Source organism: Thermochaetoides thermophila (assembly GCF_000221225.1).
Source record: "Thermochaetoides thermophila DSM 1495 unplaced genomic scaffold scf7180000011820, whole genome shotgun sequence".
Lineage (NCBI taxonomy): Eukaryota > Fungi > Ascomycota > Sordariomycetes > Sordariales > Chaetomiaceae > Thermochaetoides > Thermochaetoides thermophila.
This window is the reverse complement of record NW_006383036.1, coordinates 824,715-851,726: the sequence shown is the minus strand read 5'-3', so window position 1 is coordinate 851,726 and position 27,012 is coordinate 824,715. Positions and strand designations below refer to the sequence as shown.

Here is a 27,012-nt window from a genome sequence, read left to right as displayed (position 1 = left end):
GTCGCAGGAGGGGGGAGCACATGGTTGGTGAGATCGGCGAGAAGTGAAAATCTTGGGGAACAAGTGAAGAGCCACGATAACTACCTCATGTTTAGCGCATAGCATATGGCGAAGTTGTTATGCAGAGAGTTTATGCTTCTCTTAGTGCATACATAGCGTTTAACGGTCACTTCTTATCCTTTCGCCGGTATGGACGTGACTTGATCTCTATAGGTGTTGCGGTCATGAACTATCTGACTTATCAACTACATCTACACCGGCATCAATAGAATTGACACCTCTTCAGCCCCTAGGGAGTCCCAAGAAAGAATCCTATAAACGATCGATGAGAATCTTCCCTCATACAGGATGACTGATTTAGTACTTGACACAACTTGCTTGTCTTGTCTTCATGCAGGGCAACCTCCATCCATCTTTCCGGCACACATGATGCATGCAATTGCATGTCATTCACGCGCTCTGTATGTCTCAGCCCCGAACGCCTACACATCCGCCAGCAGGGAAATGCTCTCGTTGATCAGAGCGGCCTCTCAGTCTCTCAAGGTTTGCCTTTTTTGTAGTCTTGCACGCACTCGCGAGCTGAACGCATGTGCTCTGTTTATTGAGGATTATCTAGGTACAGTGTAGGTAGGTGTGGTATCTAGCAGTATCGCCAGTGCGAACTGAATGTCAGCAAGCAAGACAATTGTCTTATTTGGATATATTATTTATCTCTGTGAACATAATATTTTGAGTTAAGGTTGTTTAATCAACCCTTCCCAAGGATCATAAACTTTCATGTAGGCTTCTGGCATATGTTTCACAAGGGATCGGCAAAAAAAGCCGGCAAAATTGATGCTCTCAAAAGTGAGAAACCCGAATCCAGATTTCTGAGCCTTGAAGCTTCAGTTTGCATCCTGTTTAAGTTTATGGCTTAGACAGATACTCCGAAGCGTATTCAAGAAAGGTCGTGAATTAGAATTCTTCGTGGCTAATCAGGCAGGTAAGCATCCGAACTAAACAAGCTTTCAGCACTGTAAAGACCAATGATAGGCAAATGTGATTTTCCAAAAGACCTACGGTCTAGTTTACCTGTAAGTGCAATCCTGGGTAGCAAGCATTAATCTCGGCCTCTCCGTCATTCTTCCGTGACGGCATACCACTGCAGACTAATTGATGCCATACAATGGGATGATGTCTGGTGCCTTGATAATAACGTTGATACAGGAGTCAAAGATGTCAGGCAACATTTGTAGGGGATTGACAGGAGCACAAAATGCATTACACTTGTAAGTCAATGAACTTGTAATCAAAAATGCTAGTCTGAGCTCTTCACCACCCATTCCCTCATTTTCAATGTTTGTCTCTCATCACGCATTGTGTTCCCTGGGTATTGAGGAAACCACCAGTGATAAGAAGGACCGAGTGGTGCACTGGCCCTGTGTTCCTGCGGCGTGAAGGAGAAGCACCCCAGACAGGGTCCTGCGCTAGCGCATGCAAGTTGATCTTGCGTTTTGTTTCCGAATTCCAGCGGCTTGGTTTGGTTACTCTTTCTCGTAGCGAGATCGATCTGGGTCATCAGATCATGTTGGGTCGATCGGGGGCATGGCCTCGCCAAATTCAAAAATGTACGGGTCAGTGGGTAGAATGAGAACTACGGCTTACAAGCACATGCGCACGAATCCAAACATACGGGATCCATTTTTTGAGGTCAGCATTGACGATGAAGATACTATAGGAGCTTGGTTCACTGTCACCATCCCCGGCTTGGTTATCATCAGGTTCCCAGGTTTGGTATGTTAATCCACACTCCCTGGCCACACATACCCCAGTTATCGCAACCGCGCTTCCCCAATTTGGGAATGAACAACGGCGGCTTGTTCGTCAAAGCAGTAAACGTGGTGGCCACGCGCAACGCAACGGTGTCGGGTGGAGGGAGAGAAGCTAAGTAAACAGGGATGTTTCCCTTCTCATGGTGATAGTTCCTCTTGGAAAATGACACCCCAAGCCAGCGCCACAGCCAAGCATTGCTTTTCTTTTTCTTCGCGTGCCCACGAGGGTGATGTCTCTCGCTCATTTCCGTTGTTGCACGTGGGAACCCGCGAACGGTTGATTTTTGCGTTGAGATCAGCGCTTAAGTGCGCAGCCGCCTTGGGAGTTGGTGGGAAAATAGCGCCCGTCCCATGTGATAATGTTTGCACAAAGGCAGGATATCTTTCCTGGAATTGTGCACTTCATGTGTGGTCTTAGATTGACAACCCTTCTGTGCCAAGCTGAAAGACTCACTGCTCCCAGAAAGCGTCCACGATTGAGACTTTTCATGGCTGTGACCGTCTTTGCTAGAATGATACCGACATTGTTCTTAGTTTCAACCAATATGGTGGACTGTGTACTGAGGGACTCGTAAATTGTGCTGTCTCCATATGCAGCGTTGTATCGTGGCGTCCCGCCTAACTTTCGGGTCGAGTTGGTCGTCTTCAGCGGAGAGATACATCCGGACACGTGCCCAATATGCACGTTATACTGTACGGATCGTGCCTTGCCGAGATCCTCGACGGCTTAGGATGGCCGGCCAAGACCTATGGCGATAGTTTGGCACCCACGATGATATGGCTTGTGATATTGTCTCATTCGTGAAACACCATACCACGTGAAGCCTGTATTGTATGTCGAGCTTTGTTTTGATGCAAGTGGTGTAGAAGATAGTGCTACTATGTACTCAGCGCAGGTATTTCTCATGGTCTACCTCCTTTCGGGTTGCTGGAGGGAGCACAAGATGCTAACCGGTGTGACACAAGCTACAGCTACCTGCCGCGCCGTCCGTGGCAGTTGCCATTGTTGAAGACCGTGCCGGTGCATCCATGAGCAAGCCTCCAGATGCCTTTGGCCGTTTCGGGCAGGGAGACGAAAACAAGAAACCGGGTCGCTGCCCCTCCATTCGGAACATGGTGCTCGAAGCCTGGTAGGGGAGCTCTTCAACAAGGCGAACTGCAGGCTGACAACGAGTCCGGCCTGATACATCTCCCCAACTCGTCCCGGGACATGCAGATGTCAAGTAAATCAGTAACCAATAGAATTGTAATCGAGTAAGACAAAACGTGGAGGGGGATGCATCCCCGCTATATCGATGCGTGTTGTGCCTGTGTCGGTTCGAGAGATAGGTAACCGGCATTGAGCGTTCCCACCAAGTGTTTCAACCCTGCAGAGACATAATCCGTAAACCGGGTATTGAGCAGAGCCTTGTCTGTGCTTGGTTGGTCATAGGAAGTCCTTCCCGGTAGGGTTCTCTTTTGTGTAAATGGATGTTTGAAGCCCTGATCGTTCTTCGTTTGAGTTTCTGCATCGTTGAGCAATGGCATACGTAGCACAACACCAGGAGACAAAAATTTCAACACCAATGGCTTGAGAATGCAGCTATAACCAGAGAGATTCACCTACGACATATTCCGTCTGACATGCCATCTAAAGCAGAGCTCATTGGTGTTTGATACCCAGGTATTTGGCTGCCTAGTTACTGGTTCACAGCATCTGAGCCGAGAATGTCAGCGAGGAAGACGGGGAACAGCCACGGGAGTCTAAGACGTGCCAATGAAGAACACGGCGCTGTCGCGACCTGCAGTTAATTAATCGGGCACACATGCACGCACAATGTCCAAGCGGTTGGGCCGGCTGCCAAGGGTGCGTCTTTGCTGGATAGGCCTTACATTAGGGTAGATAGGTAGTATAGAAGCATGGATCTGAAATTCTTCCGATCAGGCGATCGGGAGCCGGAGAATCCTGTGGGGTGGGAGCTTCCGCGGCCACGCCGTAGCGGAGACGCATGGCATGCAAGATTCGAAATAAGGCCTGATGGGAGATCGGATATGGTAAGAGGAAGATCCAAGGCCGAGCTCATGCCATGGCGAACAAGAATAACATGTTGGGGCCAGCATATTTCAGGAAGGAATGTTTCATTGTTGATGGTGATTGTGGCGGTTGGTTTGATGAAGGGAGGGAGGACGCAGCTACGCCAGACTGCCACAGTCTCATCAGCATCTCCTTAGGCCCGGAGGGGTGGGCAGACCAGTTCACTGGTGTTGTATTCTCTGATTCTTTTTCTTTCCATGTCGGAGACTGTTCCAGTTGTAGAACATACGTTCACATCGTATCGCCCAAGGCTTGGAGGCGGGGTGGCAGGGGTGTGGTATTGAATGTAGTCTGTGCCTTGCGTGTCCGCCCTCGCTGGGACAAAAGCTGCGGCCAAAACTCCGACTCATGCAGAATTTACAGTATTCCGAGAGGAGAACCAAACCTTGCGTCTGTGTGGTTTTCTGGTCCATTGTTCGGATCCCCACGCGGGAGGGCGGTCGTCATTGAGGTTGTAGTCTGGAGTAGAGTGTCCATGCCAAGACAAAGGTCTGACGCTTGGGCATGTGTGCTGTACGTATGTCTAGCCCATACGAGCTATGCTACGGAGCACATACATTATCGAAGGCGCTGGTTACCTAGGAAAACGCAGGGGGCAATCGTATGTACTTACTGATGACGACATTCGCTTATGTGTGGTATTCATGGTAGCCGCAAGTTAACTTATCTCTCCCGCCATCGGAGACAAGTTGCTTCCGCGCGATCAGTTTTGGTCCCCAGACGCGGGACACGCAAGATGAGCCAAGGGAGCAGACCGCCCCGGTCTGACAAACCCTCAGGCCGCGCTGTCGATGCTGCCCGCCCTTCCGCAGAAGGTTGCCGCCTCAGACTACGCCACATGGCAAGGCACAAGCACACGGGAGTTTTGGAACATCATTCGCATTCGCTAGCGTCCACAATGGAACCCAGAAAGCCGCTGGCAGCCTGCCAGCATTGTGCTTTCAAGTCATGCGGCCCCTGCTAGCTGCGACTGGTAGATACGGACGACTAGCCTACCTAGACCTTAGCAAAACGGGCTTGAATGGTTGTCCAGATGCAGACCGAGCACACATCCAATACGTATTCAAGCTCTTCTCCATACGCTGCCCCTCCGCAGCAACTTCATCTCACAGCCGCAATCTGGCATGGCCTTGATTCCTGTCAGCCAATCTCATGGTTTGGTAAGCTGCGCGATGTGCAGAAGAGCGATGCCGGGGGTGGGGCTAAGAAATATAGACGTGTGTGTGCGCATCTGTGTGTGCGCAACAGCGAACAGCCAGTCCTACTATCCTACTACTGCACTCGCTGAAAAGCGCGGGGCTCAGCTCCGAGGCGCTCGGTTCAGTGCCATCGACCTTCACCATCATCATCGACATCTACGATGACTGCTGGACGGATGGATGGATGGATAAATGCATGGCCTCTTGAAGCCAAAAGAAGGGGGGGGGAGGGGATCAAATTGGTAGGGCAGAACAAATGATCTAGAAAGCGCACTGCTGCACAACACCATCATCGTTGACCCATGGGAAAAAGGTAGGATCATCTCACATACTATCGCTAGCGTCCACAGTGCGCACAGTACCAGTCGCGCACTGCTGCGTTTTATCAGCGACATCGGTCCACTGTATCGGACCCGGTCAGATGAACCCAGCGGACGGGTTGTGAGATGTGATTTCCTGCAGCCATGGCCTGATCTTGGGATGCGGCTGGCATTCCCGCGGCCAATCGATTCCAGGCTACACTCTGCCCTTGATGCTGGCCAGCCTTCCTGCGATTGCCCAATCAGGAACCATCGCCGATCGCAAGGGGCATGCGATCTCCCCATGCTGCGGGTCTTGTTGCAGCTGCGTATCAATACTTCTCCGAGGTCTAGCAGCATGGCTATTGCCTCGCATTCTTATCTAGGGCCAAGTACCTGTACATTCATAGCTGCTGAGAGCGGAGCGTTATGCACTGAAACCAGACAAATTCCGTTTCCTTTCCCATAGTGTTGGACCGTGGGAGCTTGGCTTGGCTTTCGACTGTTTTTCGCCTGGTTCAATGTTTGCCTTGTGCTGTGATCTATTTGTCGATCACAAACTCACATAAGCTCAGGACTAGCACGGCCCAGGAATGCTCATCCTTTTCGTGGAGAGGCCATGGAGCAGCCTGCAAAACCGCGGTGCTGATTACCGATGAAGGGAGACAAAATGAAGTCAATGGAGTCAATGGTGCTGCACTGAGGAGATCAAATCAATGGATTGAGGCTTGGCTCCACTTCTCCGATTCCCGTGAAGGGATCTGACTCTCACCTGCTCTCCGTTCAATTTCGCGGATTGAAAGTAGGCCATCCCCAGGTCAAAGCTTTCATAAAAGTCTTCCAAGCTGTCGAGAAAAAGAAGTTTGGGATGCTACTTACCATCACTTTCTCCAACTGCGTGCATGTAACCTCAGCAAATGCTGTAGAGGACAGCATCCGGTCCATCCCAAAGCTCCCATTGATGTTGCTAGCCCTGGTTGGACCCCGCGAAAGTGCATGCATGGACAACCAAAAACTCTAGGCTTGGTTGCCATGACAATATCACTCTCCCCCCCCCCCTCCAAGAACAGGATCAGCATCCCCCGCACCGTCTTGCCAAGAAGATTTGGTTGAAGCCCGGGGTATTTTTAGCCTTTTGAATGTGCACGCTTCCATCCATTCGTGGGGTTTCAGACCAGAAAATTTCCCACAGTCCCTGCTTAGAACCCTGCCTGCGAGCCAGGCTCGCACGTGTCGAATAAAGTGGGACTGACACTGAAGCTCCAGCCGAAATGACGATGCCCATTCGATTTCCAAATTTTCCCTTCTGCTGGGTCCCGTCGTGGGCTTGGCTTTCCTATTTGCAGCCCAGCAGAGGAGGCCAAAGCGGTTGTAATGGACCTGATTGAGACAGCTGAAGTCATGGATGCGTCGTTGGCGTTCTTTGATAGGAGTTTTTGGTGCCTGAGAGCCGCCCGCTCCTCTGTCTGTAGCGCCGTCTAAGTAGCGTAATATGCGTCGTTTGCTGCCCAGCCTGAAGATTGGTCGACCAGTGGAGAAGGGAGCAGCTCGCAGACCGGCTGCGAGGTGGGGGAGGGCGGGCTGTGTCTATAGCTGAGTGTATAGGACGAAAAGGCGTTGTTTGCTGGTTGGTCGGGACAAAAGAGCTCTTTTTGACCTGCAGTCCCGTCGAATGTTTCATCCAGTGACGGCTTGAGACTCGACAGAGGTGCAACGTTTCGTTTCTTATTGTTTTTGACCTGTTTTCGATCGATCCTTGATTTTAAAGCTCCTGCGTGCTTTTCGGTTGTTCGGTGTTGCTCTGCCGAACGTGTCCGTCCCAAAGCTCCACCATCACCATGCGAGCAAACGCCCTGCAACTTGATTGGCCTACGATGTGCGGGACGGTCGGTTAGCCTGCAGATGGTTGTTTTCTCGTGGCCCCGCCTGCGACCCTCGGATCTGTTCCTGTCTCTGACATGGAAGCCAAGGGCAAGCTTTCCACGGGGCCGATGCAACCGTTCGATTAGCGAGGCGAGGGCACTGCCAAACTTCCACGCGTTCATGCTGGCACTTTTCCTGCAATGGCAATGTGGCACAGCGCTAAAATTGGTTCGCCCTCAATCTCATGACGCTTTGCCCGCGGGGGTAGGGGGCGAAAAGAGCGGCGCTGCCAGATCGCGATCACTGGGCATCAAACAGCCCTGTCCTTCCGGTTTGTTGCAGCACATTCCAGCAAAACGCGAAAAGCTCCCATCACTCCCACGTGTCCGGAATGTTTGCCGTGGATCGACTATCGATCGCGCGGTGACAGAATGGAGCCAAGTGCCGATACTCGTATGTACAGTGTACACTTCACGCGATGACGTCCTGCATAGGGTTAGACACACCGCAGTATTGGCGTCGCTCTCGAAGAGCATCTCTACCGCTTGAGAGAAACCTGTAGATTCACCGATGGATATGGATTACGGAACTCTCTTCCCATCCTTCGCCAAACTGAGGAGGTGCACAATAGAGATCGTCTTTTGAAACTGCCAAATGGAGCCTCTACGGAGTGCGCAGCCTTGGAAAATCGGACCATTAAAGGCGATTATGGGCACTCGCTCCATGGAAAGGCCGAAGTTGAGAACCTTGTGTGATTTACCGGACGATTCTATGCTAGAGTGACATTCCGCAGTAGGGCACGATCTCACTGTGCCGCACCATTGTCTGTCCCGGTGGCCACACATCGGTGATCTGGTGACGAAGCTTCACCTTCTCGGGCGCCATTTTGTTGCCCGATGACCACGGCTGTGGGCCGACCGTTGTTTGTTCTGGATCCACCAATCCTTCAGGATGAAGAAGCTGAGCCGTCCAATATACCAGCTGAACAGTCTCGAGTGCTTCGATGAGATTCTCTGTAGCAGTCACACATTATCTTTTCTCAACAACTCTGATTTACGCATCTACACTGCACTAGCAGCCATGCACCGTTCTTCAGGTGAGCCCTAGCTCACACCAACATTTTCCTCATCGGTAGCTGTCGACCGCAAAATCGGAGCCTCCACATGGTTATTGGCCGTCGGGTCTGCTAGCGTGCTGCTGAGGTGGCATCGTGATCCACCGCCTCGTGCCCGGCCTGGCTTGTTGGCACTGTCTTCCCGGGATGGCAAAATGGCCAGAAACCCAACTGGAGCTCTGTCTTGGCGGAACGAAATCCTTTCCTTCTAGAAGGCCCGCCAAGATCCATGATCCCAGATGGCCCGATTGATCATTTCCTCAATCTCGAACACGATCGAGATGGTGCCATGCTGTGGATGGAGCAATCGGTATCTCTGCTGAAACTATGTCGCACACTAATTATTAATGTTTTGTACGGCCAAAGGACGATCACTTCGAGCCTTCTGCATACTGCTCAACGCTTGCTCGTCTGCCGAGGCTCTCCGGTTGGGTGCTGCCACTGTGATGGAACGGCGGATGCCTGGGAAGATGCCCACAGAAACTTCCGCTGCAGCCGGACAAGATTCAAGAACACCTGGGGATCCATGCGATCTTGCAGTGGTGTGCAGGGCTGATCGTCTGTTGCTATGATGCACGGTGGTCTATCCAAGTTATACATAAGAGTTTTGCGCAGTACAAAACCTAGTTTGCCGCGGAATACCATAGCAGTGTGTGCATACATGCCTCAAAACAGGGATATCGAGATCGTTACCGAATCGAACAGTCACAGAGAAGATCATCATGCGTAGAATGTGGAAAATGACGGTTGCCCTGGAGCCGTGTTTATCGTCCTACTTGTAGATGCACCACCACGCCAGCCAACCAAAAAGTCGTCAGTGATATTTTGTAGGCCTCTCCGGCAAGTAACCATACACACTCTTCACTTGGCGGTTAAGTCAGGTGTTGACACGGTGCACTGTCACCTCAGGCAAGGCCGTCGGCTGGGCGTGGAAGGATTTATCACTCGGGAAAAGCATGCCCGACATGGGCACAGTACCAGTCAGGTTGTCCAGGATCTTTCTAGTGCCTGACACTGAAGAACTCTTGGCTCCCATCATGCCCTTGATAGGCGAGGCCTACAGGGGCAGTTGGATGTGGTGTGTCTATGGGGCATCTATGGCGAACCTGTGTACCGCTATTCCGGGCTGCATTTAGACCGAGTAGTCGCCAGATAGACATTACTGTCTTTTTTTTCCCCGTTGCTTACTCTGTTCAGAAGCTGAGTACTGGGTATCACCGTGTTTGATCGGACAGCTCGATACTCTGCGTTTCGGGGAAGTTTGATTTTTCCATACTGCTCTGGAAAACTAAATTCAAAACCAATGAGCTTGCGATCTGCTCATGCCACACAACTCCCAAGCAAACACAACATTATGCTCTCACAACACTCTCAGCGGACGCATTCAATGAACAAGGCCAGCAAGGTGGTACCAGCTCCGTCGAAGTGACCCGAAGGATCACTCTGGCTTGAGACTTGTTTCTATTCAATCTGCGCACACAGGTATCTCTTCCAATGAATGGGCTGGATGGATGTTCAAAACCCCCCCACTTCTGTATGCCTGTCTGGGGTCTTTGCCGCGGGCGCCACGGCCACGGAGGACAGCTTTCCTCCCTCCCAACAAACCCAAGCACCTGGGCACGCCAATGGATCTGTTCTGCAAAGAAACCGAGTAAATAATCGTACCGTGGAGCGCGGATTAGAGATCTAAGTTACTAGGCTGCCTCTCGAATCCGAATGATATCCAATCCCCGTTCCCGCACTCCGGCACCATCAGCGCAGGATTCGCGGCGGTCATCATGACGATCTAAGCACTGCTCAATCCCTAGACGGAAACGGGATCTAATTACAGTTGGGCTGACATGATCCTGTTGGCATCAGGCGCGTTATATGTAGGGAGAGTATAACCCACAATCCGTGCATGCATGCTTGCATCAGGCACCGTCGCTGTAGGCGCCCATTGGCCTGCCCAGCCGGGTCAGGACCCAACAGCAGCCGGTGAGAGCCGGATTCGCGAATCGAGTCGCTGCTCGGGTCGCGTTGCAATGAAAGATGCGGCATCTGCACGTCCTGTATTACCCGCGATCGTAACCCAGCGATCCAATGTCTAGGGGACCTTGCGGAGGACTTCTGCTCCCGGTGCTCACTCTGTGCGCAGGCCCTCTATCACAACCGTTCGAACCGCTCTCTTCTCCCGGTACACTATACTACGGGGTATTTCTCCGATTTTGCGGTTCTTCATGGGCCACATTGGATCTTGTGGATGGTTTGTACGCAGTCTTGGTCATTAGCGCTGACTGTGGCCTTGTGCACTTGGACCGTAGCTCTATATCCCTTATACAAAGCAAGAAGCTTTTTGGATGATCGACTAAAATTTTAGTATGTGTTTCCTCATAATCACCCATATGTTGCCAGCATCATCTCCAACCTTTACTCGCCGCTTCTGAGCAAGCCCGCTGTCGAGGATCAGGCAGCCGGTGTTGACAGGTCAACCCGCGCTTCAAGTACCCAGATCTGTGACGCACCGAGGGAGAGGATCAGATCATCAGGCTGCCAATGTGCCAACGGGAGACCGTTCGAGCATCGGCGAATGGCAGCGACATCACTTCACTAGTGTGCTCGTAAGATGAACAGGAGGCGGAGCACACAGCAAAGACAGAGCTGGCATCCGTACAAGGCTTGGCATGTCTGGGTTGCCCTCAGTGCATCGCGGGATACGGAAGTGAAGGGGAGACAACGGGGGTTTGGGAGAGGGGGCGTGGCAGCCCAGAGAGGAATGGGGTGACAAGGTCCCAGTCGAAGTACATACTCCGTAATCCGTACCGTTCCTGGTCGCCGCCCCACATCCAGACTGGCAGGGAAGGCAGAACTGCGAGGGTGTGGGAGCTTTGCCGTTCCCACAATCCCATTTCCACGGGAGAGAAGGTGACCCACCTCTGATCTCGATCCATCGCCCCCTCACACCCCCGATCCACACAGTGCCCAGCTTTATGGGTGGACCCCGAGCGGCAGCCGTCTCCCCCCTTGACCCCCCTTCACACAGTCATGGTCAGTCGGCGCTCGATGCTGGCACAATCAGCGAAGACACAAAACCGGCCTGCACCCGCCACCCTCCAGTTGGCCTCGTCTCGTCTCGCCCTCTTCATTCGATCCGCACACTATCTGCATCTTGCTGCGTATTGAAACACTAAACATTTGCCCTTCACCTGTGAGAGCCTGTTGTGCTCGTCAGCATTTGGCACTTTGACAATAGGCAAATACACGATCCACGAGAACGAGAGTTGGAATTGGAAGAACGCTGCCGGTCGAGTCGACCGCAAACCCGTACACCTGCCCATCAGCACATTCCCACCCACATCGTACCGATTACATCCGCCTGGACGCAGACGGCAGTTCTTCGTCCTATCTCAACGCTACACTATACTTCGATTGTCCCATCTGCCGTCTCTACGCTGTGCCTTCTCAACAGAGCTTGAACGTCTGGATCCTCGCTTGACTTCTGACACGGGCTGTCACCCTACTTCGCCTTGCTGCCTTCCTGTTTACCTGCTTTCCACCCGAACATCGTAGACCGCATATATCGACACTGCTGCGCCAACCATACTGCTGCCCATCCGTCCTGCTCGGCGCATGCTTTAAGGGAGAGCGTAAGAAGCGAAGTCGTGGTTATCATCACTGGATCTCAACGTGGTCTTGAATAGGCCCGCTATGGAAGCGGGCGAGTTGGGAGTGAGGCAAAGGTTTGTTTGGCCGTTCCTTCTAATCCGTGGGCCTGTTCTCAAATATGATTGATGCGACTTGCTCTAACCTCTGTCGCTCATGTATGCAGCGGAATCACAACTGCAAACAGCCTTGAGCATCTTGACAGGCGCCCCAGAGACCAGAGAATCGAGACATCGTACTCTCCAGCACCAGCCATGGCGACAGCATTAGTCAGTCCCAGTGGCCCGTATCACCACCAACACCACAACTCTTTCAGTGCAGGATACCCGCATTCAGCACCACCAAGTTCGGGCGTGCCCGGCATGATTTCCCCCGTTGAGCCCCGCAGGCCATCGGACGATTCGTCGGACCATGCTCGTGCCCATGCCCACCGGCAATCTCTGCCGTCGATTTCGGAAGTCATTGGCAACGTCAAGTCTTCCTTTGGCACACCTTCGGCGGCTCCAATACCACCTCCCCCGAGTCTACCCTCCCCATTTTCTTCCGCACCATCGAGGCCACTTGGGAATGTGGGAGCTCCCGACAAAACGCAGTCGCCAAGGACGCTGCTGCCGACGTCGACAAGCTTCCCCCGTCCCGACCCACTACCCGCATTTTCCGATCCCGCGAGATCTGCTTTGCCCACCCGGCCGATTCCCCCACCATTGAACACATACCCAAGTCAGCAACCGTCACCTCCAGTCAAGCTCGAGCACGCCGAGGTTGATCAAAGGCATCCCGAACAACAACCTCCCCTCAGTGCGACCATTCGGCAACCACCTCCCCCGCCGCCTCCACCGCAGCCGATTACCGGTCTTTATGGAGAGACAGGCAGGCTCCCGCCTGGTCAACTCCCCCTATCTGCCGCCCCCGCTTACCCCCTTTCCCCTCGGCACAGCGGCCCTCCCCTGACTTCGCCATATGAGACGCAACGGCCGGCCTCTTATCACGAGGGCGTCACCGATAGTCAAAATGCTCGTCCCGCAGATTATAAGAGCGCTTTGGATAAGCATTTCGCTACTTGGGGTTATGAGGAGGCGTTGCGCCAGGTACGTCTTATCCTTTTTAGACTGGAGTAAAGCCCTGCTGATTTTTTTTTTTTTGCGCTTTAGGTGGCAAGCTCGTGCCGGACTGGCTACCACTTCGCCGAGGCGTACATCGCTGCGGCTCGGGAGCAGCAAGGGTCGCATCCGATCCCGTCCAGAATGCCGACGGAGAACGAAGTCACGTCCTTGTTGAACAATTTCATGCTTGCGCTCAAGAAGTTGGAAGAAATCAGGGACATGATTCAGCAGAATCGGTTGCAAACCGACCGCTCACGGGAAGGCGGTTCTAAGGAGGGAGAGGACGTTTCTATGTATGGTGAGGCCGTCAAGCAAACATATCCCCCAGTGACCACCGAGGTGAAGAAGCGGCGTGGTGTAAGTCTTCATTCCATCTATCCTATCAATATGGAACTAGTTCTAATGGGTCAGAAACAGCGTGCTGCTCCTCCTGGCCGGTGCCACAGCTGCAACCGTATCGATACACCTGAGTGGCGGCGCGGTCCTGATGGTGCTCGTACTCTCTGCAATGCTTGCGGTCTTCACTATGCCAAGCTTGAGCGCAAGCGTCAGCTCGACAGCCGATCAGCGCTCCGCCCTAAGCCCGCTGATGGAGCGGCAAAGTAGCTTCTTCTGATAAGTGTGTCCAGGGTGTGATTAAACTACCTACATCAGTCACCGGAATAACTGCAGCCAGCATATACTGTCGTTACCGGGAAGCATTACCATACATCGATCGCTCGAATGCGGCGGAGCCGACGTCGTTCGATTCGCTTCTTAACAAACAGCAGTCGTTCTATACAACTACCACAACGCTGTTACTGGATTATTGGCATATATATCATTGTTTCCTTTGTCATCTTAAATACCCGAACTATCTGGTCTAGACCCTATAACTTATTCTAACTTTTTTGCATCTAAGTATTTCCAAGCTCTTATTGTATGTATATTTATACCCCATACCCGCACGGTGTTTTCCCCTTTATTTTTATGGACATCACTCCAGGGACTCGGGTCAAGGGTTCATTATCATAACCACATATGTCATCACTCTTAGGGGTATATTTATGGTTTGGGTTTTTGTCTCTCTTCCCCCCTCCGTGACTAATGCGGTGTGGGTATGGGTTCACTTGTGTGTGCGTTTGTGAGTGATTCACCTGTATCTTTTGTGCTTGATTTGGTGCCCCGGAGGGGTTTAGAAAGCTGGCTGGTTGTTTGGGTCGTGGGAGTAGGCAGAGATATCAGGGAAACATCAATGGTTAGACAAGTTAGGAAAACAGACACAGACTGTGGTGGAAATGCGAGCATAGTTAGGTTTGGGAATACCTCATGTTTCACACGCATGTGACAATCTTCCTCCTCAGTTCTCGTAAAACCTCTCTCGTTTGGTTCTTGGCTGTTAAACCTATCAGGCGCTGGTGATTTGACATGTCTGCTTCAACAGTGTGGTTGAATACCCAGCACTTTGTCCCGTTTCTCTCCGAGCCAAGCACACGTATCTAACTCAGCCGCAACAGTGGGCGTTGATTGTTGCCTTCTTTTGAGGTACAACAAAGACCATTAAAGATCTTTTTTCGAACTTGAAGCTCGGCTCTCAATCCCAAGAGCACTTACTCAAAAGCCAGTAATACCCAGTTTTTGACCATCTAACTGTAGTTCTGATATGCTAACTTTATTCTTTGTTGAAGCTGTACTTCTCAGTTTTTAACCTTCTGGATCGAATGAGATCCCGGGCAAAATTAAATACGGGAAATCCGCAAGTTCCATCCTTGGCAAACTTTCGAGTTCAGACAACTTACATATGTCGACTCTCAGCTTTTCATTTCTTGTTCAGATGAACTGCAGAATTACAAGTGAAACTACATATTTCGCACATGCCTGCGTCAAGCCGTAGCCAGTTATGACTAACCTCCTTAGAAATAAGTTCACTTTTTTACGTATCTGCAGTTCCTCGTCCGCTCCCGTGGGCCAGTGTTGCGGCCCGCTTTTGCTCCAAGCCCCTTAGCCAGGGCCGAGCCGGCAGCCATTCTCGTGGGTCTGCCGCCGGCTGGCCGCTTGATTGGGTCAGGGAGGGTCCCGGAATCTAGGAGAGCCATGTCGGAGAGAGCATAAAAACTAATTGCTAGACTTTGTGATTGTTTCACATCACCTCTCGAATTTGTCTATCCCTTCGGTTTTCCATGCAAGGGCATACTATATTGAGCGAAAGGATCCGAAAAAGGAGCGAATTTGCTCACTTCAACCACGAGTTCGCGGCAGGCGTCAGGGAGAAAGGGAAGGAATGCCGAGGTGAGAGACAAACTCTTCCGCTATCAACAAAGATTATGATCAGTGTACTACTTGATATGTAGTTTACTCTGTACTCAGCTGGTGTGAACCATCGGGCTTGTTGTGTGTCACACAGAGAAGTTTCCTCCCGGATCACTAGGTGACTGGTTTCCCCTACCCTTGTCTTTTTTTGACTTCTCTTCCATATTCCCCCCTACATACTTTCCTGGCATCGGTTAGACTTGCCCTTCTCGATGATATCATGGCTTGGTTGATCACAGAGGTCTTTGGTTGTGTGCTTGGATTCCCCCGTTCCGAATCGGTGTCCCATCGGTTTGACGGGTATGCACGTTTTTGTAGGCGAGTATGTGAGCTGTACTGCGGCTGCGGCTGCGGCTGCCCGTCGCCTAAGTATCCAGGTCCCTTCCTGTGAGTGACCAGCCAACTAAGTCTTCTGCCACTCTGTGTTGACACAGCTCGAGCTCCTGAATGGATTGCCAATCCGAGACCGAAAATGCTGGCAAGAATATAAGGCCGTCCTACGCATAGCGCGGCTAGAGCCCATGGTGCTGGACGCTGTACTACCATTCCCCCGCTTCTTGAAACGGACCATCAAAGTGAAGAGAGTGGGGGTGAGATACGCACAACTATGGTCCAGTGCAGGAAGTTCCATATTCTTTAGTTGCAGAGACTCCAAGTGATGTCATTACAGGTATGAAAAGGAGGGCTAATCAGACAAGGATAAGTCGAGCTGAATTCCTTTGTTAGCTGCTGCATCCTTTGTCCTGCAAACACCAATATCTTAAGCGCCGATCACCAATGCGCATACTCTGTTTTGGGAGAATAGAACCGAGGTTGAGGGAAGCGGCAAGGAGCGGCAGCCACAACGCATTGCGGACGGCCGGCACCTCTCCCGCGGCTGACCGAGCCTGTGGGTTGTCCTTCTGCCGGAACCAGCAGGGACGATACCTAGCTCAGGTAATCCGTATAGTGCCAAGCAGTTGTTGTTTGGATCATCTACAAGATCATTTTGATGACTGCTCTGCTGTGCATACACCGGTTACCCACCCCGCTGGGTGGACATGGGTGACCGTGTGAACATCCAGGAGTCAGGGTAGTGTGATATTGATTGAAGAGTAACGCTTTGGACCTAAATCCATCATCTATCACCAACCACATTTCCCGAGAGAAGCATTGAAGGGCGAGAAAACGAAAACGGCGCAGCCCAATCGTACGGATTGCTGGGAAGCCACGAAAACAAGGACCAGGGCTGTTCAAGCACGGAGGGTGACACAGGCATTAGCACAACTTCTGAAATGAGAAAGGATGGAAAAGAGGGGTGCCAGCCAGCGTGTTCGGCCGTGGCAGTCGGAGGGTGACACGAAGGACTCGCGATATCGGCAGGATGCAGTAGTGAAGAAGACAAGTGAGAGAATAGTTTGTCAAAGCAACTGGATGATGATGGTGAAGCTGCAGAGTTCTAGGTAGGATGTATAACCCTGACTCTCTCACTTCCAAGGCAACCCTTCAACCAACAAAAGCACCAGCTCTCACTGCTCTAAGTAGGTTCTTATCGCTTCTCTACTATATAAGCGAAAACCAAGCCCCTCTCCTTTCTTTAAAGAACACCAAGGTCTGGAGTATAAGCGGGACGCGGCTGAGAGATCGGATCGGATCTGGTGCCGCCCAGAGTGTCGATCTTTGTTTGCACAAGGGCCCTGTAGGGAGTCGGATGAATGGCACCACATCTGGGCCCGCAAGCTGAATGGATAGATAGAACGAAGCGTTAATAACAACCTGTACCAAGTTAAACATCACAGCATCCACGATTCCTGGTTATAAAGTATCCATAACATTGCAAGGTTTCTTGCACTAACCGAAGGACTGGCCACCAACAAGTCCCCAGGCAAGCCAGTGGTCAGCCCAACGGTCGAACACACAGTGCGTTTGCAATTGAGTGTCCATTGGCTCGGGCGCAAGAGCCCTCCTCTTCGACGCAAAGGCCTTGAACATGGAGTGGCATTCCATGTTAAAGTCCCCAAGGCTCAAGGCTCGAAGCTCGAGTTGCTGCGCAATCATACAGGGCAAACCGGACCTTCATGCCGGCCGTGCCTGTTCTTCCGGAGAGTCACAGTCAGCGCCGTCGCTGACGTGGCACCCGACTTGCTTGCTCTTAGAATGAAGTGCAGGCGCCCGACCTACACAATTGAGGGCTTGATGATTACCCTGTATTTTCCACTAGGTAATTGTGTAACTGGTTTAACTTGGCTGGAGTTGCACATACAAGACAGTTACTCACGCGGCGAGATAAGCGAGGGCGATTCCCCATCCGAAAACCAAGCCTCGCTGACGTCACTCGGCCCGGGAGCCAGGCTTGGCTTTTGCTGGATCGGCATCGATTGGAGCGGGGCTCCAGCTATCGAGCACGCGCAACAAGAGGCGCGAAGCGGCAAGCGCGCCCACAAGCCCAAACCCAAAGCGTCAGCGACTCCACAGTGGCGGATCGAGATGGAAACGACGATCCGATCGTCGTCTGTCTCGGCAAAACAAACGCACCGCTTCCAGCTCCGTGAAAAAGGCAACCATTTCGTAAGAGTCGTGGCGCGAATGGTTTGCTGAGCATCGTCAGCGCTGCCTGGTAGGAATCATTTTGCTCGATTCCATTCCACAGCTTCCAAAGCCTGGAAGAGCCAAACGTTGGTCGAGTACCCCAGCGGGAAACTGTTTCGCTGCAAGGTCGACCCAATGTATCCAGACTCTAGGGAAAGGGCGAAGAACTGCCCCAGAGGCATGAGCTTTGCATAGCCCTGGAACAACGCTTTCCCTCGGTCAGATACCGAATACGATAGGCAGCGGAGTGGATGAGGGCCCAGGTCCTCCCAGAGCCCAAACATCGCCGGCAACATCCTGCGTATCCCATCATTGGATTTTTGCCTCACTCCAGATGCACACAGTGCCAACTCTTATCCAGGACCTTGGGAGGAAAAAGTGAACGACTCACGAGAAGGTGAAGCTAAAGCAATGGCACCCCCTGGATCTGCCTCCGGCGTCGATTTGTAAAAAATCGCCCCGGATGATCGCCGATCTGTCGGGGCCTTGGCGACGCAGAATCGCATGACAGATATGGGAATTTTGTGTCAGCTGTCGGGTTCTAGAACGACTCGCCTCTGGTAATCTATTCCTAGCTTGTTTCGAATCTCTCTCATCCCGAAGTGACCATCCTGTTGGGACGCAACTCCCCGAAGCCCGGACACCGTTCCCAATCAACATTCGGTGCCCTACAAAGGATTCTGCATGGCCTACTCCGCGAATCACCTGCCCCATCCAACCAGAGCAGTAGATTCTGTCCTGAAATATGGGTAACTTGTGATAGGTCCCGCTTCAAAGTCTGATGGGAACAGCTCACGATTTCTCTGTCTGTCAACCAAAACTACCCAATAATGTGTTCCTCCAAGCTGCACAAAGTTGTAAATCAACGAGGCTGTATACAATATATGCTTAGCTGATCCAGGATGGATTCAATTCAACTACACCATGTAAATCTCAACATTTCACCACATCTCAGGCAACCGATGTGTGACCCTAAAGCCAAAGTCACGGAACACAGCATCGCGCCAATGCTAGCTGTTGGTTACTCCCTTGTCTGGCTAAACAGTTCGCTTGAATTCCTCTCCCTTCTTTCAAATGCTGGGTTGAGCGAATGCAGTAATCCGCCACCAGCTGGGTAATCCCAAGATCCTTTTGGTTGTGATTGCTGTCAACATGTAAGATACCGACATCATGGCCACACTGTGTCACAGTAAACTCCCCTCTCAATCTACACCAGAACTCTCGTCAAAACTGTCCTACATCAACGTTCCATTGGCCTCATTTCTTCCGTTTGTTGCTCCTTACCTTTACATGGAACCCTTGTATATAGATCTGTTGAACTGCAGGTCGTTGAGATATGTCTCTGTGCTCGGGTCCATTGGTCACCAAACGATCTTGCAGTAGAGACCATGTGCGATTTAGGTCCGCACCAGTCGGACCGGCACTTGCGTCGGACGATATCTGGGAACCTTTTCAGGGTCAGCAGGGGGAGTGGGTTGTTGATTGAAAGTGAAGTCTGCATTTGAGATCATACTCTAAACTCATCCGCTCAACAACCTACAGGCAAAGTCGAGTAATTTGATAGAGATCCGGCGCGTAAGAGGGTATTTTGGGAATATGACGATATGAATGCCATCTATCAACTGTGGTAAAGAACAGTTAGGAGAGGTCATATGGACTTGGATGACCGACTCAATGAGCATAGAGGATGAGCAGGACCAAGGGCTTTGCGGGTCATCAGAGAATGGAGGGACCGAAATGGGAAAGGAAGTAGTGACAATAGAGGATATGAGTGAGGATCTAAACCGTTTTGTAAGATCAAGAACTCTTGCTGGCGTCAATTATCGGCACACATACGCTTGATACACCTCAAATGAGCCCATGAAATGTCAGATCCTCAAGTTACGTGTCGGAATTTGATCAAACCAACTTATGGGCGCATTTCAGAGAACGAAGAAAATTAGGGGAGGTAGAAATACACAGCTTGACCCAAACAAAACGTACCAAAACCTGGAAGGTCAGACCGTTTCTTGGACTCGTCGGTCCGTGGAAGGATGTATGAGTTTGGGAACAGACTAAGATTTTTAGAGAGCAGAAATAAGATCATCTTCAACCATCCTCAGAAATGAAAGACCCTTCGTTTCCTATTATCCCATTGTCCGATCAACACACACAATCTCTTTCCGCTTATTCCTGTCCCATCTATACTGTCCTTAAGCCATTTACCGCCTTCTCTTCTTTCCGCCGCGATCGTCATCATCGAGACCGCTCTCGCGATCCCGCTTCCTGGCCTTACGTTCCAGTTCATCCCAGCTCTCGCCCTCATCATCCTCACTAGGGGGCGCATCGCTCTCCTCCTCAGAAGCGTCCTCGTAGTCCGAGTCTTCCTCAGATGACTCGCTGGCGGCCTCAAGCTCGCTTTCGCTGATCTCGAAGGCACTGTCCTCGTCCTCCTCTTCTTCGGAGGCGTCGGATGCGTCGCTGTCGTTCTGAAGGAAGCCCCAGCCGCCATCGAGGAAGAATTGGTGAGGGTTAGCAGTAACCGTCTTCATAATGACGGACCAGTTCAGGTTAAGAGGACCCTCGGAGAAGGGAATGTCAGAAGAGTCAAGGAACTCCTTGACATCTTCGAGAGACTCAACGGGAATGGTGTTAATGTGCACCACTGGTCGAGTGAAGTCTTTGAAGACAAAAACGAGATCGAAGTTCTTGAGGCCGAACTGGACACGCTCCAGATGAGCCCACTCAACGTCCTCCAGGGTAATAACCAGGAAGGGTGGTTCGGTGATCTGGATCAGGCACTCGGTCGTTGGGTAGATCACAACATTGCTACGGTTGGGAACACCATTGAAGCCGAGATCCCGGATCGGCATGTCGACCTCGATTCCCTCATTGCGGCCAGCCTCGGCAATCTTCTCGGCGAAGCTCTTAAACAGACGGTCGAGTTCAGCCTTGCGGCGCCGCTCTTCCTGCTCGGCCTCGAACTCGTCCTCGTCACCATAGCGGTATTTGCGCTTGCGGTTGCCCGTCTCGTCAAACTGGATGTCAATAGCTTCTCTGTAGAACTGCACGTCCTTGGTCTTCTTCTTGCCAAACAGGATGGGGTCCTTCAAGTGAAGGTGGATGATGACAATCATCTCATTCTGGCAAGGCTGGAAGAAGAGGTGACGGATATTTGAGAACAACACGTCGACTCTCTGAGTGGTGCTAAGAGGGGACTGGTAGCGGATACCGTTTTGATGGATTTCAACCTTGCCAGGCACCCGCTTGCCTTCCAAAGCCGGGCGGATGTAGACGTTGTCGAGCACAGCCGGGCGACGATCTGTGAAAAGGTTAGAACCAAACACCATAACTTAGTAGCAAGATAATTTCTGAATACATACTTCTGATCTCAATAAGCTTATCCTGCTCAACGACATCCTCGAGATCTTTCTTTTCCTGCTCTCTTTTGACGGCTTCACGCTTGAGATTGGAGATCTGGTTCGCAATCTCGGCGTACCGATCACCATCCGTCGAGCGGAAAGTCAAGCTCCTGACAAAATGGGCAGATGCGTCCTCAAAGGGCTGATCATCCTTGCGGCCAACGCCCTGGCCAGGAGAGAGAAAGTTAATGCGCAAGAACGACCACTCGCCCTCGTCGCTCTTGCTTGCATTCTTGATGGTGTTGATATGGAAGGGAACTGGGCGACCCATGATGGGTAGGACGATGGTATTGTTCTTCTGGTCGATGACAATACCCATGTCGCGAACCTTGGGCGGTAACTGGTTGTCTCGCTTGTAAGACTCAAAGCGTTTAAACTTCTTGACCTCAACACCATTCTGGCCGGCTGTGGCGTCAGCGTACTTCAACAACCCTTCTTTCTGCTTCTTAGCAGCAAGCTCTTTCTGGTGTTCACGACGCCTCTTCTCGGCATCTTCATCGGGTGCTGTATTACGCTCGGACCGCAGACGTGTGCTGGTGATGTTTCTCGTGGCAACAGCGCCCACACGCGGGTCTTTCTTCTCCTTCTTGGGAGTTGGCTGTGCTTCCTCTTCATCCTTGAAGAAAAACGAAGTTGCGTCCATATCGGACGGTGCCTCCCCCGTAAAAACAACGGGTTCGCCGGTTGTAACACGGATCGTATCGGTCAGGACAAGTGAGTAGACCTTGTCCTTTTTGCCTTGAGGATCTGGGTTCGGGATATCGCTGAAACCTGTCACAATGCAGAGAGTCATGCCATCCTTAAGTGTCCGAGTGTTCTTGGCACTGAGGATAAGAGTGCTGTCCTTGCTCTCAAGACCAATGCCATAACCGACATTCTTGAGGAAGTGCTTCTCAAGTTCTGGCTTCTTCGTCTTGATCAAGTTGTAGGCCTTGTTGTACACATCCTTGACGACGACACCGTCGCGGATCTCTTTCAAGATCAGGTTGTGTACAGCGAGCAAAACGCGGTAGTTGCTCTCCTGAGACTTATTAGGGTCGACCATAAAGGTCCTGGCAATCTGAGAGCAGTAAGACTTGTACCGCAAGCCCATGGCGGCAATAATAATGCCGGGGTGAAGCGGCTCGTCATCTGAGTCTGTCTGCCACTTGAGGTCAAACTTGCCACCGCTCTGCACAATCGGCCCAAGGATCCAGTCGAGCTGCTCGGGGTCAAAATCTGACGGGAGCTTCCCGCGGTTCGGAAGCTCCACTGTCTTCCAAAACTTTTCATCCTCAAGTTTGTTCATGACCTTGTCGGCCAACGAGGCATGGCTTATCTTCTTGTCTTGATCAAGGATACTCGACATCTCGTCGAGGAAGTAAGGGGTAAGAAGAGCCACACAGGCCTTGGACGAAGTTCGCATTGCGCGAAGCTCTGTCTCATCCTTGATGGAAAAGGCACCTGCTGAGAGGGCCAAGGCAATATCGACCTCTTCGACCCCCTTGCATCTCTCGGCGAAGATCTTCTTCCATTCATCGATGAAAGGACCCTTCGAGGTATCCTTCGTAAGCACGCCGACTTTATTCTGTAGGATCAAGGGCGGTCAGTACGAATTGGATATTGGCAAGTGGACCAGAAAACTGTATGACTTACGCCAGCGGCTTTGATCATGTCGGCAATTTTGATGAAGGTCTTTTCGTTTTCGGCATTGTCCTTGCCCCTCACAAGAACCTCAACTGGAAACCGGCCTCCCTTAATCTGGTCAAGGTATTTTGCTGCCAGTCGTTAGACGCTTGCCCGAGACACATCGATAGATAAAAGAGAAATGGGAACGACTAACCTTTCTTTTGAGTGGTGATAATGTAGAGAGTATCGAGGGTAAAGAGCATCAGAGTTGTCGGGAATTCATACCCAAGCAACCAAAACTGCACAAGGTATGTCCAGTCAGCAACACCGATATGGCCACATCGTGAGGGATAGTTGCGCGCGCGCCAGATGACATACATGCATCGCATTGTTCTTGTAAAACTCCGGCTCCTCATCAACTTTGCCCATCAAGATAACGATGGACGACACGCCGCCAAAAAGCGCATCGCCACTGCGCTTGTCGGCTTTCCATGCGCTGATGAAGTGCGATATGCGCTCCTGAAAGAGTTTGCTGTCGATCTTGATGTCCGCCATGATGGGCAGCGATTGACGATGCCCTGGCTAGGAATGTGGAAAAATCGGGTGATACACAGCCCTCGATTGCGCGATGACGCCGATGAAATGGGATAGACGGGCTGAGAGATATGCGTCAGGTATGGTGGGTGGAAGAGGGTTGGAATCTCGCGTGGGTTTGTTAATCGCGGCAGCAAATGATGGGAGTGAGCCGCGTTCGACGGTCGGAAGCGCCACAAGGCTAGGTGTGAGTGTCTGCAGCAAAAAAGCGCCAGGGTGTCGCGTCGCCAAACGTCACGGACCCGAGCCAGCACGCGCGTTTGTGGGTCTGAAGCCTGGATGGAGCGCGAATGATGCCTCAGGCCACAAAACCATACTTTTGTAAGCCAAGCAGGCACGCGAAGGGGGGAAAGCTGGCTTCCCAAGACACAGCGCAGAATCGCCCAGATCCGTACAAATTTTAGATAGTAGCGTTAGTAATAAAGGATTGAACAAACAGGAGATGTCACCTTGGAAAATCGGCTGCCACTGAGCCGACTCATGACTCTGTCGGCTCAGAGCATAAGGCACAAGACCCAACGCAGGAAGTGCTGTTGGAATGTATTAGAAATGCTCAGCCACACCTTGGTCAGAGGACAGATTACGGATCCCAAAAAAAAGTCTAAGACTCAACAACTCGACACAAATTCATTAGTCCCAAACTTGGGATATCTGTAATGTCAATGCATACCCAAGGAAGCAAGGTATCGTACAATACATCTAATGGGAGTAGGCAATGGCAACCGACCACCCTGACGTCAATTGTTGAACATTTACTGAGCATACAGAAATACGACAGCAAACAAGTTGTAGAAAATAGACAAATCAGACCATATGCCCCCTTCTGCGCCGTGTAATCCCGTTTTCCCGAAACTGAGACTGAAAGTAAGATAAAATAACGGTGCCCGCCGCCTCACCAACGAAGCTAAAAATTCTTTACCCTCTCTGATCAACCCTAATTGCCATTCCCGCCAAGGGCTCATGACGAGTGCCCTCCTGGAGCCGACGGCTGGTTCCAGGACAGGTAGGACGGATCACCCAACTTGCGAGGTCTCCAGATGAAGAAGGAGAGAATGAAGTAAATATCCAGAACCAAGCAAATGCCACCAACGATCAGGAAAATGATGCCTGGCCAAATATTACGCGAGCCCATAGTCGAGAGGGTGGTGATAACAAAAGCCTTGCGGCCCTTGTATACAGTGACGTCAAAGTTGGACTCGATTTCAATTTCATACTGGCCGGCAAGCATCGGATGTGTGTCGTTCTTCTGATAAAGCTTGTAAAAGTTGGGTGCAGCAGCAAGCATCATCCAGTTCTGGAAGAGCTCGTCTGTCTTGAGATCCGGCGGCGGGTTGTTCTCCTGGTAACCATACTTATAGCGCCTCTCCCAGTTAGGTGGAGGCACGATCTGGTCCAGGCTGTAGCTGGTCTTGCCGTATAGGTCCTTGAGTCCGGGCCAGGCAATGCCCTTGGTTGTCATGTTGTAAGGCCGGCTTGAATCGCTCGAGTTGCGCACCGCGAGAGCCAAGGGGCTGCTGAAAGTGTCATTGAAGATGGAGTTGGCCACGAGACCACAGGGGTACACAATCTTGCCTGTGCCTTTGGGGTCGTGGGTGATGGGATCACAAGTCGAGTCATTGATTGTCTTGCCATCAACAGCGTCGCCCAGAAGCTGCTTGGCATTGAATGAATTAACGTAACGACGATGATTCTGATAGAAGTTCTCTAGGTAGTAGAAGAAGCTGATTGTCGGCTGCAAGTCCTCGGGAATGTTGAAGCGCACAATGCAGAACTGCCGATTGTCTGTATAGTTGGCGACTTGGACCTCCCGCTCTGTTGTTTTCCATTGTGCTTTGTACGGATCGAAGGTGCTATCCTTTGCTGAGAAGTGTGCTGTGATGTGATTTTGTGGTATTGTCTCAAAATCATCCTTTGGGGCTGATGTCAAGCAATCAGTGTAGTCAATTTTCAAGTCTCGCACCTATGTTATAAGAGAGGCTGTCAGCATTCAAGTCTTTGTCGCACGTATGTGTTAACTAGAAGTAATCCAAGGCAAACATACGGTATGGGCAAGATAGGTCAACCAAGCACCAAAGCCAAGGTAGATAGCGGCGAGGATGGAGAAGACGGTGACAATCAACTTAGGTGTCAGCACGCATTGCCAGGCGCGCATGCGCTGTTGGCGGAAGGCTGTGTTGGGCGGGCGGTTCTTGGGAGCATCCGAGTCAGAACGGCCATCGTCGCTGCCATCTTGGCCGGCACCACGACGACGGCGGGGCGCCATGGTGACAGATAATTCAGCAGCGTTATTGTTGTCGGCTCCCAGGTATGGTGAGAGGATCGAGGATGGGAGAAATGGGAGTGTTTTGAAGCGATGGAGCCCTTGGGTTCTGCGTGATGGGAGTGTTTGCAAGGAGACCAACAGGGGTCTCTGCTGGCCTGTGCATTCTTGGCAGAGGCTGTGATCTGCCTGGTGAGGTCCAGGCTGACGTTACACATCACATGACATTCACGTGATCCAGGCAATGCCAACCTGAAGATCGTTTATGGAGAAGCTGACAGTCGCTAATGACTTGCTCAGTTCTCTGCATATAGTTTTTATGTTCTCTATGCATGTCACAAACTGGCTCATTCCAAGCAGAGTTTATAATGTGCTAACTAGTTTCCGAGATCTTATTAGGCATCTACCTGACGACTGGTCAAAGTTTATTTTAGTGGAAAGTATGATGTTTGGGGATGTTAGTGTGAACGAGATGCGCAGAGCTCTAGGCTGAGTTCCTTTATCCGCGACCAATTTGCGAACCGCCATTTTGACTGACATATTCAGGGCCACAAGAAGAGAAAGTCCATGCTGTGCCAATGCTTTGAACGCATTTATCTTTTGGTGATTATATGGCATAGTTCTCCAATGTAACTAATCATTTCCCCCTTCCGCTTTTGGAAGACTCCATGACCAAGAGTCAGTGTCATCATCACCCCCGTCCATGCCGTCCCGCGATGCCAAGACTGTCAGACAGCTCCATTTTGAGGCCAGAGTTCCTAATTCAACTCTTTTGTCTCTTAGTAAATGATAAAATGTTTGAATATCCAATCACACAGAGGGTTTGACCAACCACGACCGTTTCTCCTCCTGGCCTTCTCAACGGCTGCATCCCATCGGACAGAAATGGCGGGGTTGACAAATACAGAGAAACCGAAGCACTGAGCGCCCGAGCCAGAATGCAATCCGTGCGTTTTCTAGAAGCGTTCGACGCGCAAATGAGCGGTCATGCCGAGCAGACGCGTGTGGAGAAGGCGCAGGAGTGGACCCAGCAGCGGGGTTCAAAAAGGAGGGGAATCTGGAAGCTTGTCTGAGGGAACATGCGTGTTATCACCATGATGGGCTTGGAGCTGAGATGTCAGGAAGATAGTGATCTTATTGTAGCGATATTGCGTGTTTCAAGTTAATTAGCATTCGAAGACTTCTTG

General features: G+C 51.4%; 3 protein-coding genes across 3 annotated transcripts; 1 reads left to right on the top strand and 2 right to left on the bottom strand.

The window, feature by feature from the left end:
• Positions 1-12,256: 12,256 nt before the first annotated feature.
• Positions 12,257-13,711, top strand: CTHT_0052380 (putative sequence-specific DNA binding protein; the record flags this gene model as incomplete). Its single annotated transcript, XM_006695515.1, has 3 exons — positions 12,257-13,090; positions 13,154-13,462; positions 13,523-13,711. 3 exons carry the CDS (start codon positions 12,257-12,259, stop codon positions 13,709-13,711), a joined length of 1,332 nt encoding a protein of 443 aa, XP_006695578.1.
• Positions 13,712-20,163: 6,452 nt separating this feature from the next.
• CTHT_0052370 (uncharacterized protein) lies at positions 20,164-23,526 on the bottom strand (the record flags this gene model as incomplete). The annotated part of the gene is made up of 5 exons (XM_006695514.1): positions 20,164-21,263; positions 21,325-22,930; positions 22,999-23,120; positions 23,186-23,270; positions 23,350-23,526. The coding sequence occupies 5 exons, from the start codon at positions 23,524-23,526 to the stop codon at positions 20,164-20,166; spliced, it is 3,090 nt and encodes a 1,029-aa protein (XP_006695577.1).
• A 997-nt stretch (positions 23,527-24,523) lies between these two features.
• Positions 24,524-25,828, bottom strand: CTHT_0052360 (uncharacterized protein; the record flags this gene model as incomplete). Its single annotated transcript, XM_006695513.1, has 2 exons — positions 24,524-25,525; positions 25,607-25,828. The coding sequence occupies 2 exons, from the start codon at positions 25,826-25,828 to the stop codon at positions 24,524-24,526; spliced, it is 1,224 nt and encodes a 407-aa protein (XP_006695576.1).
• Between the last annotated feature and the right edge of the window lie 1,184 nt (positions 25,829-27,012).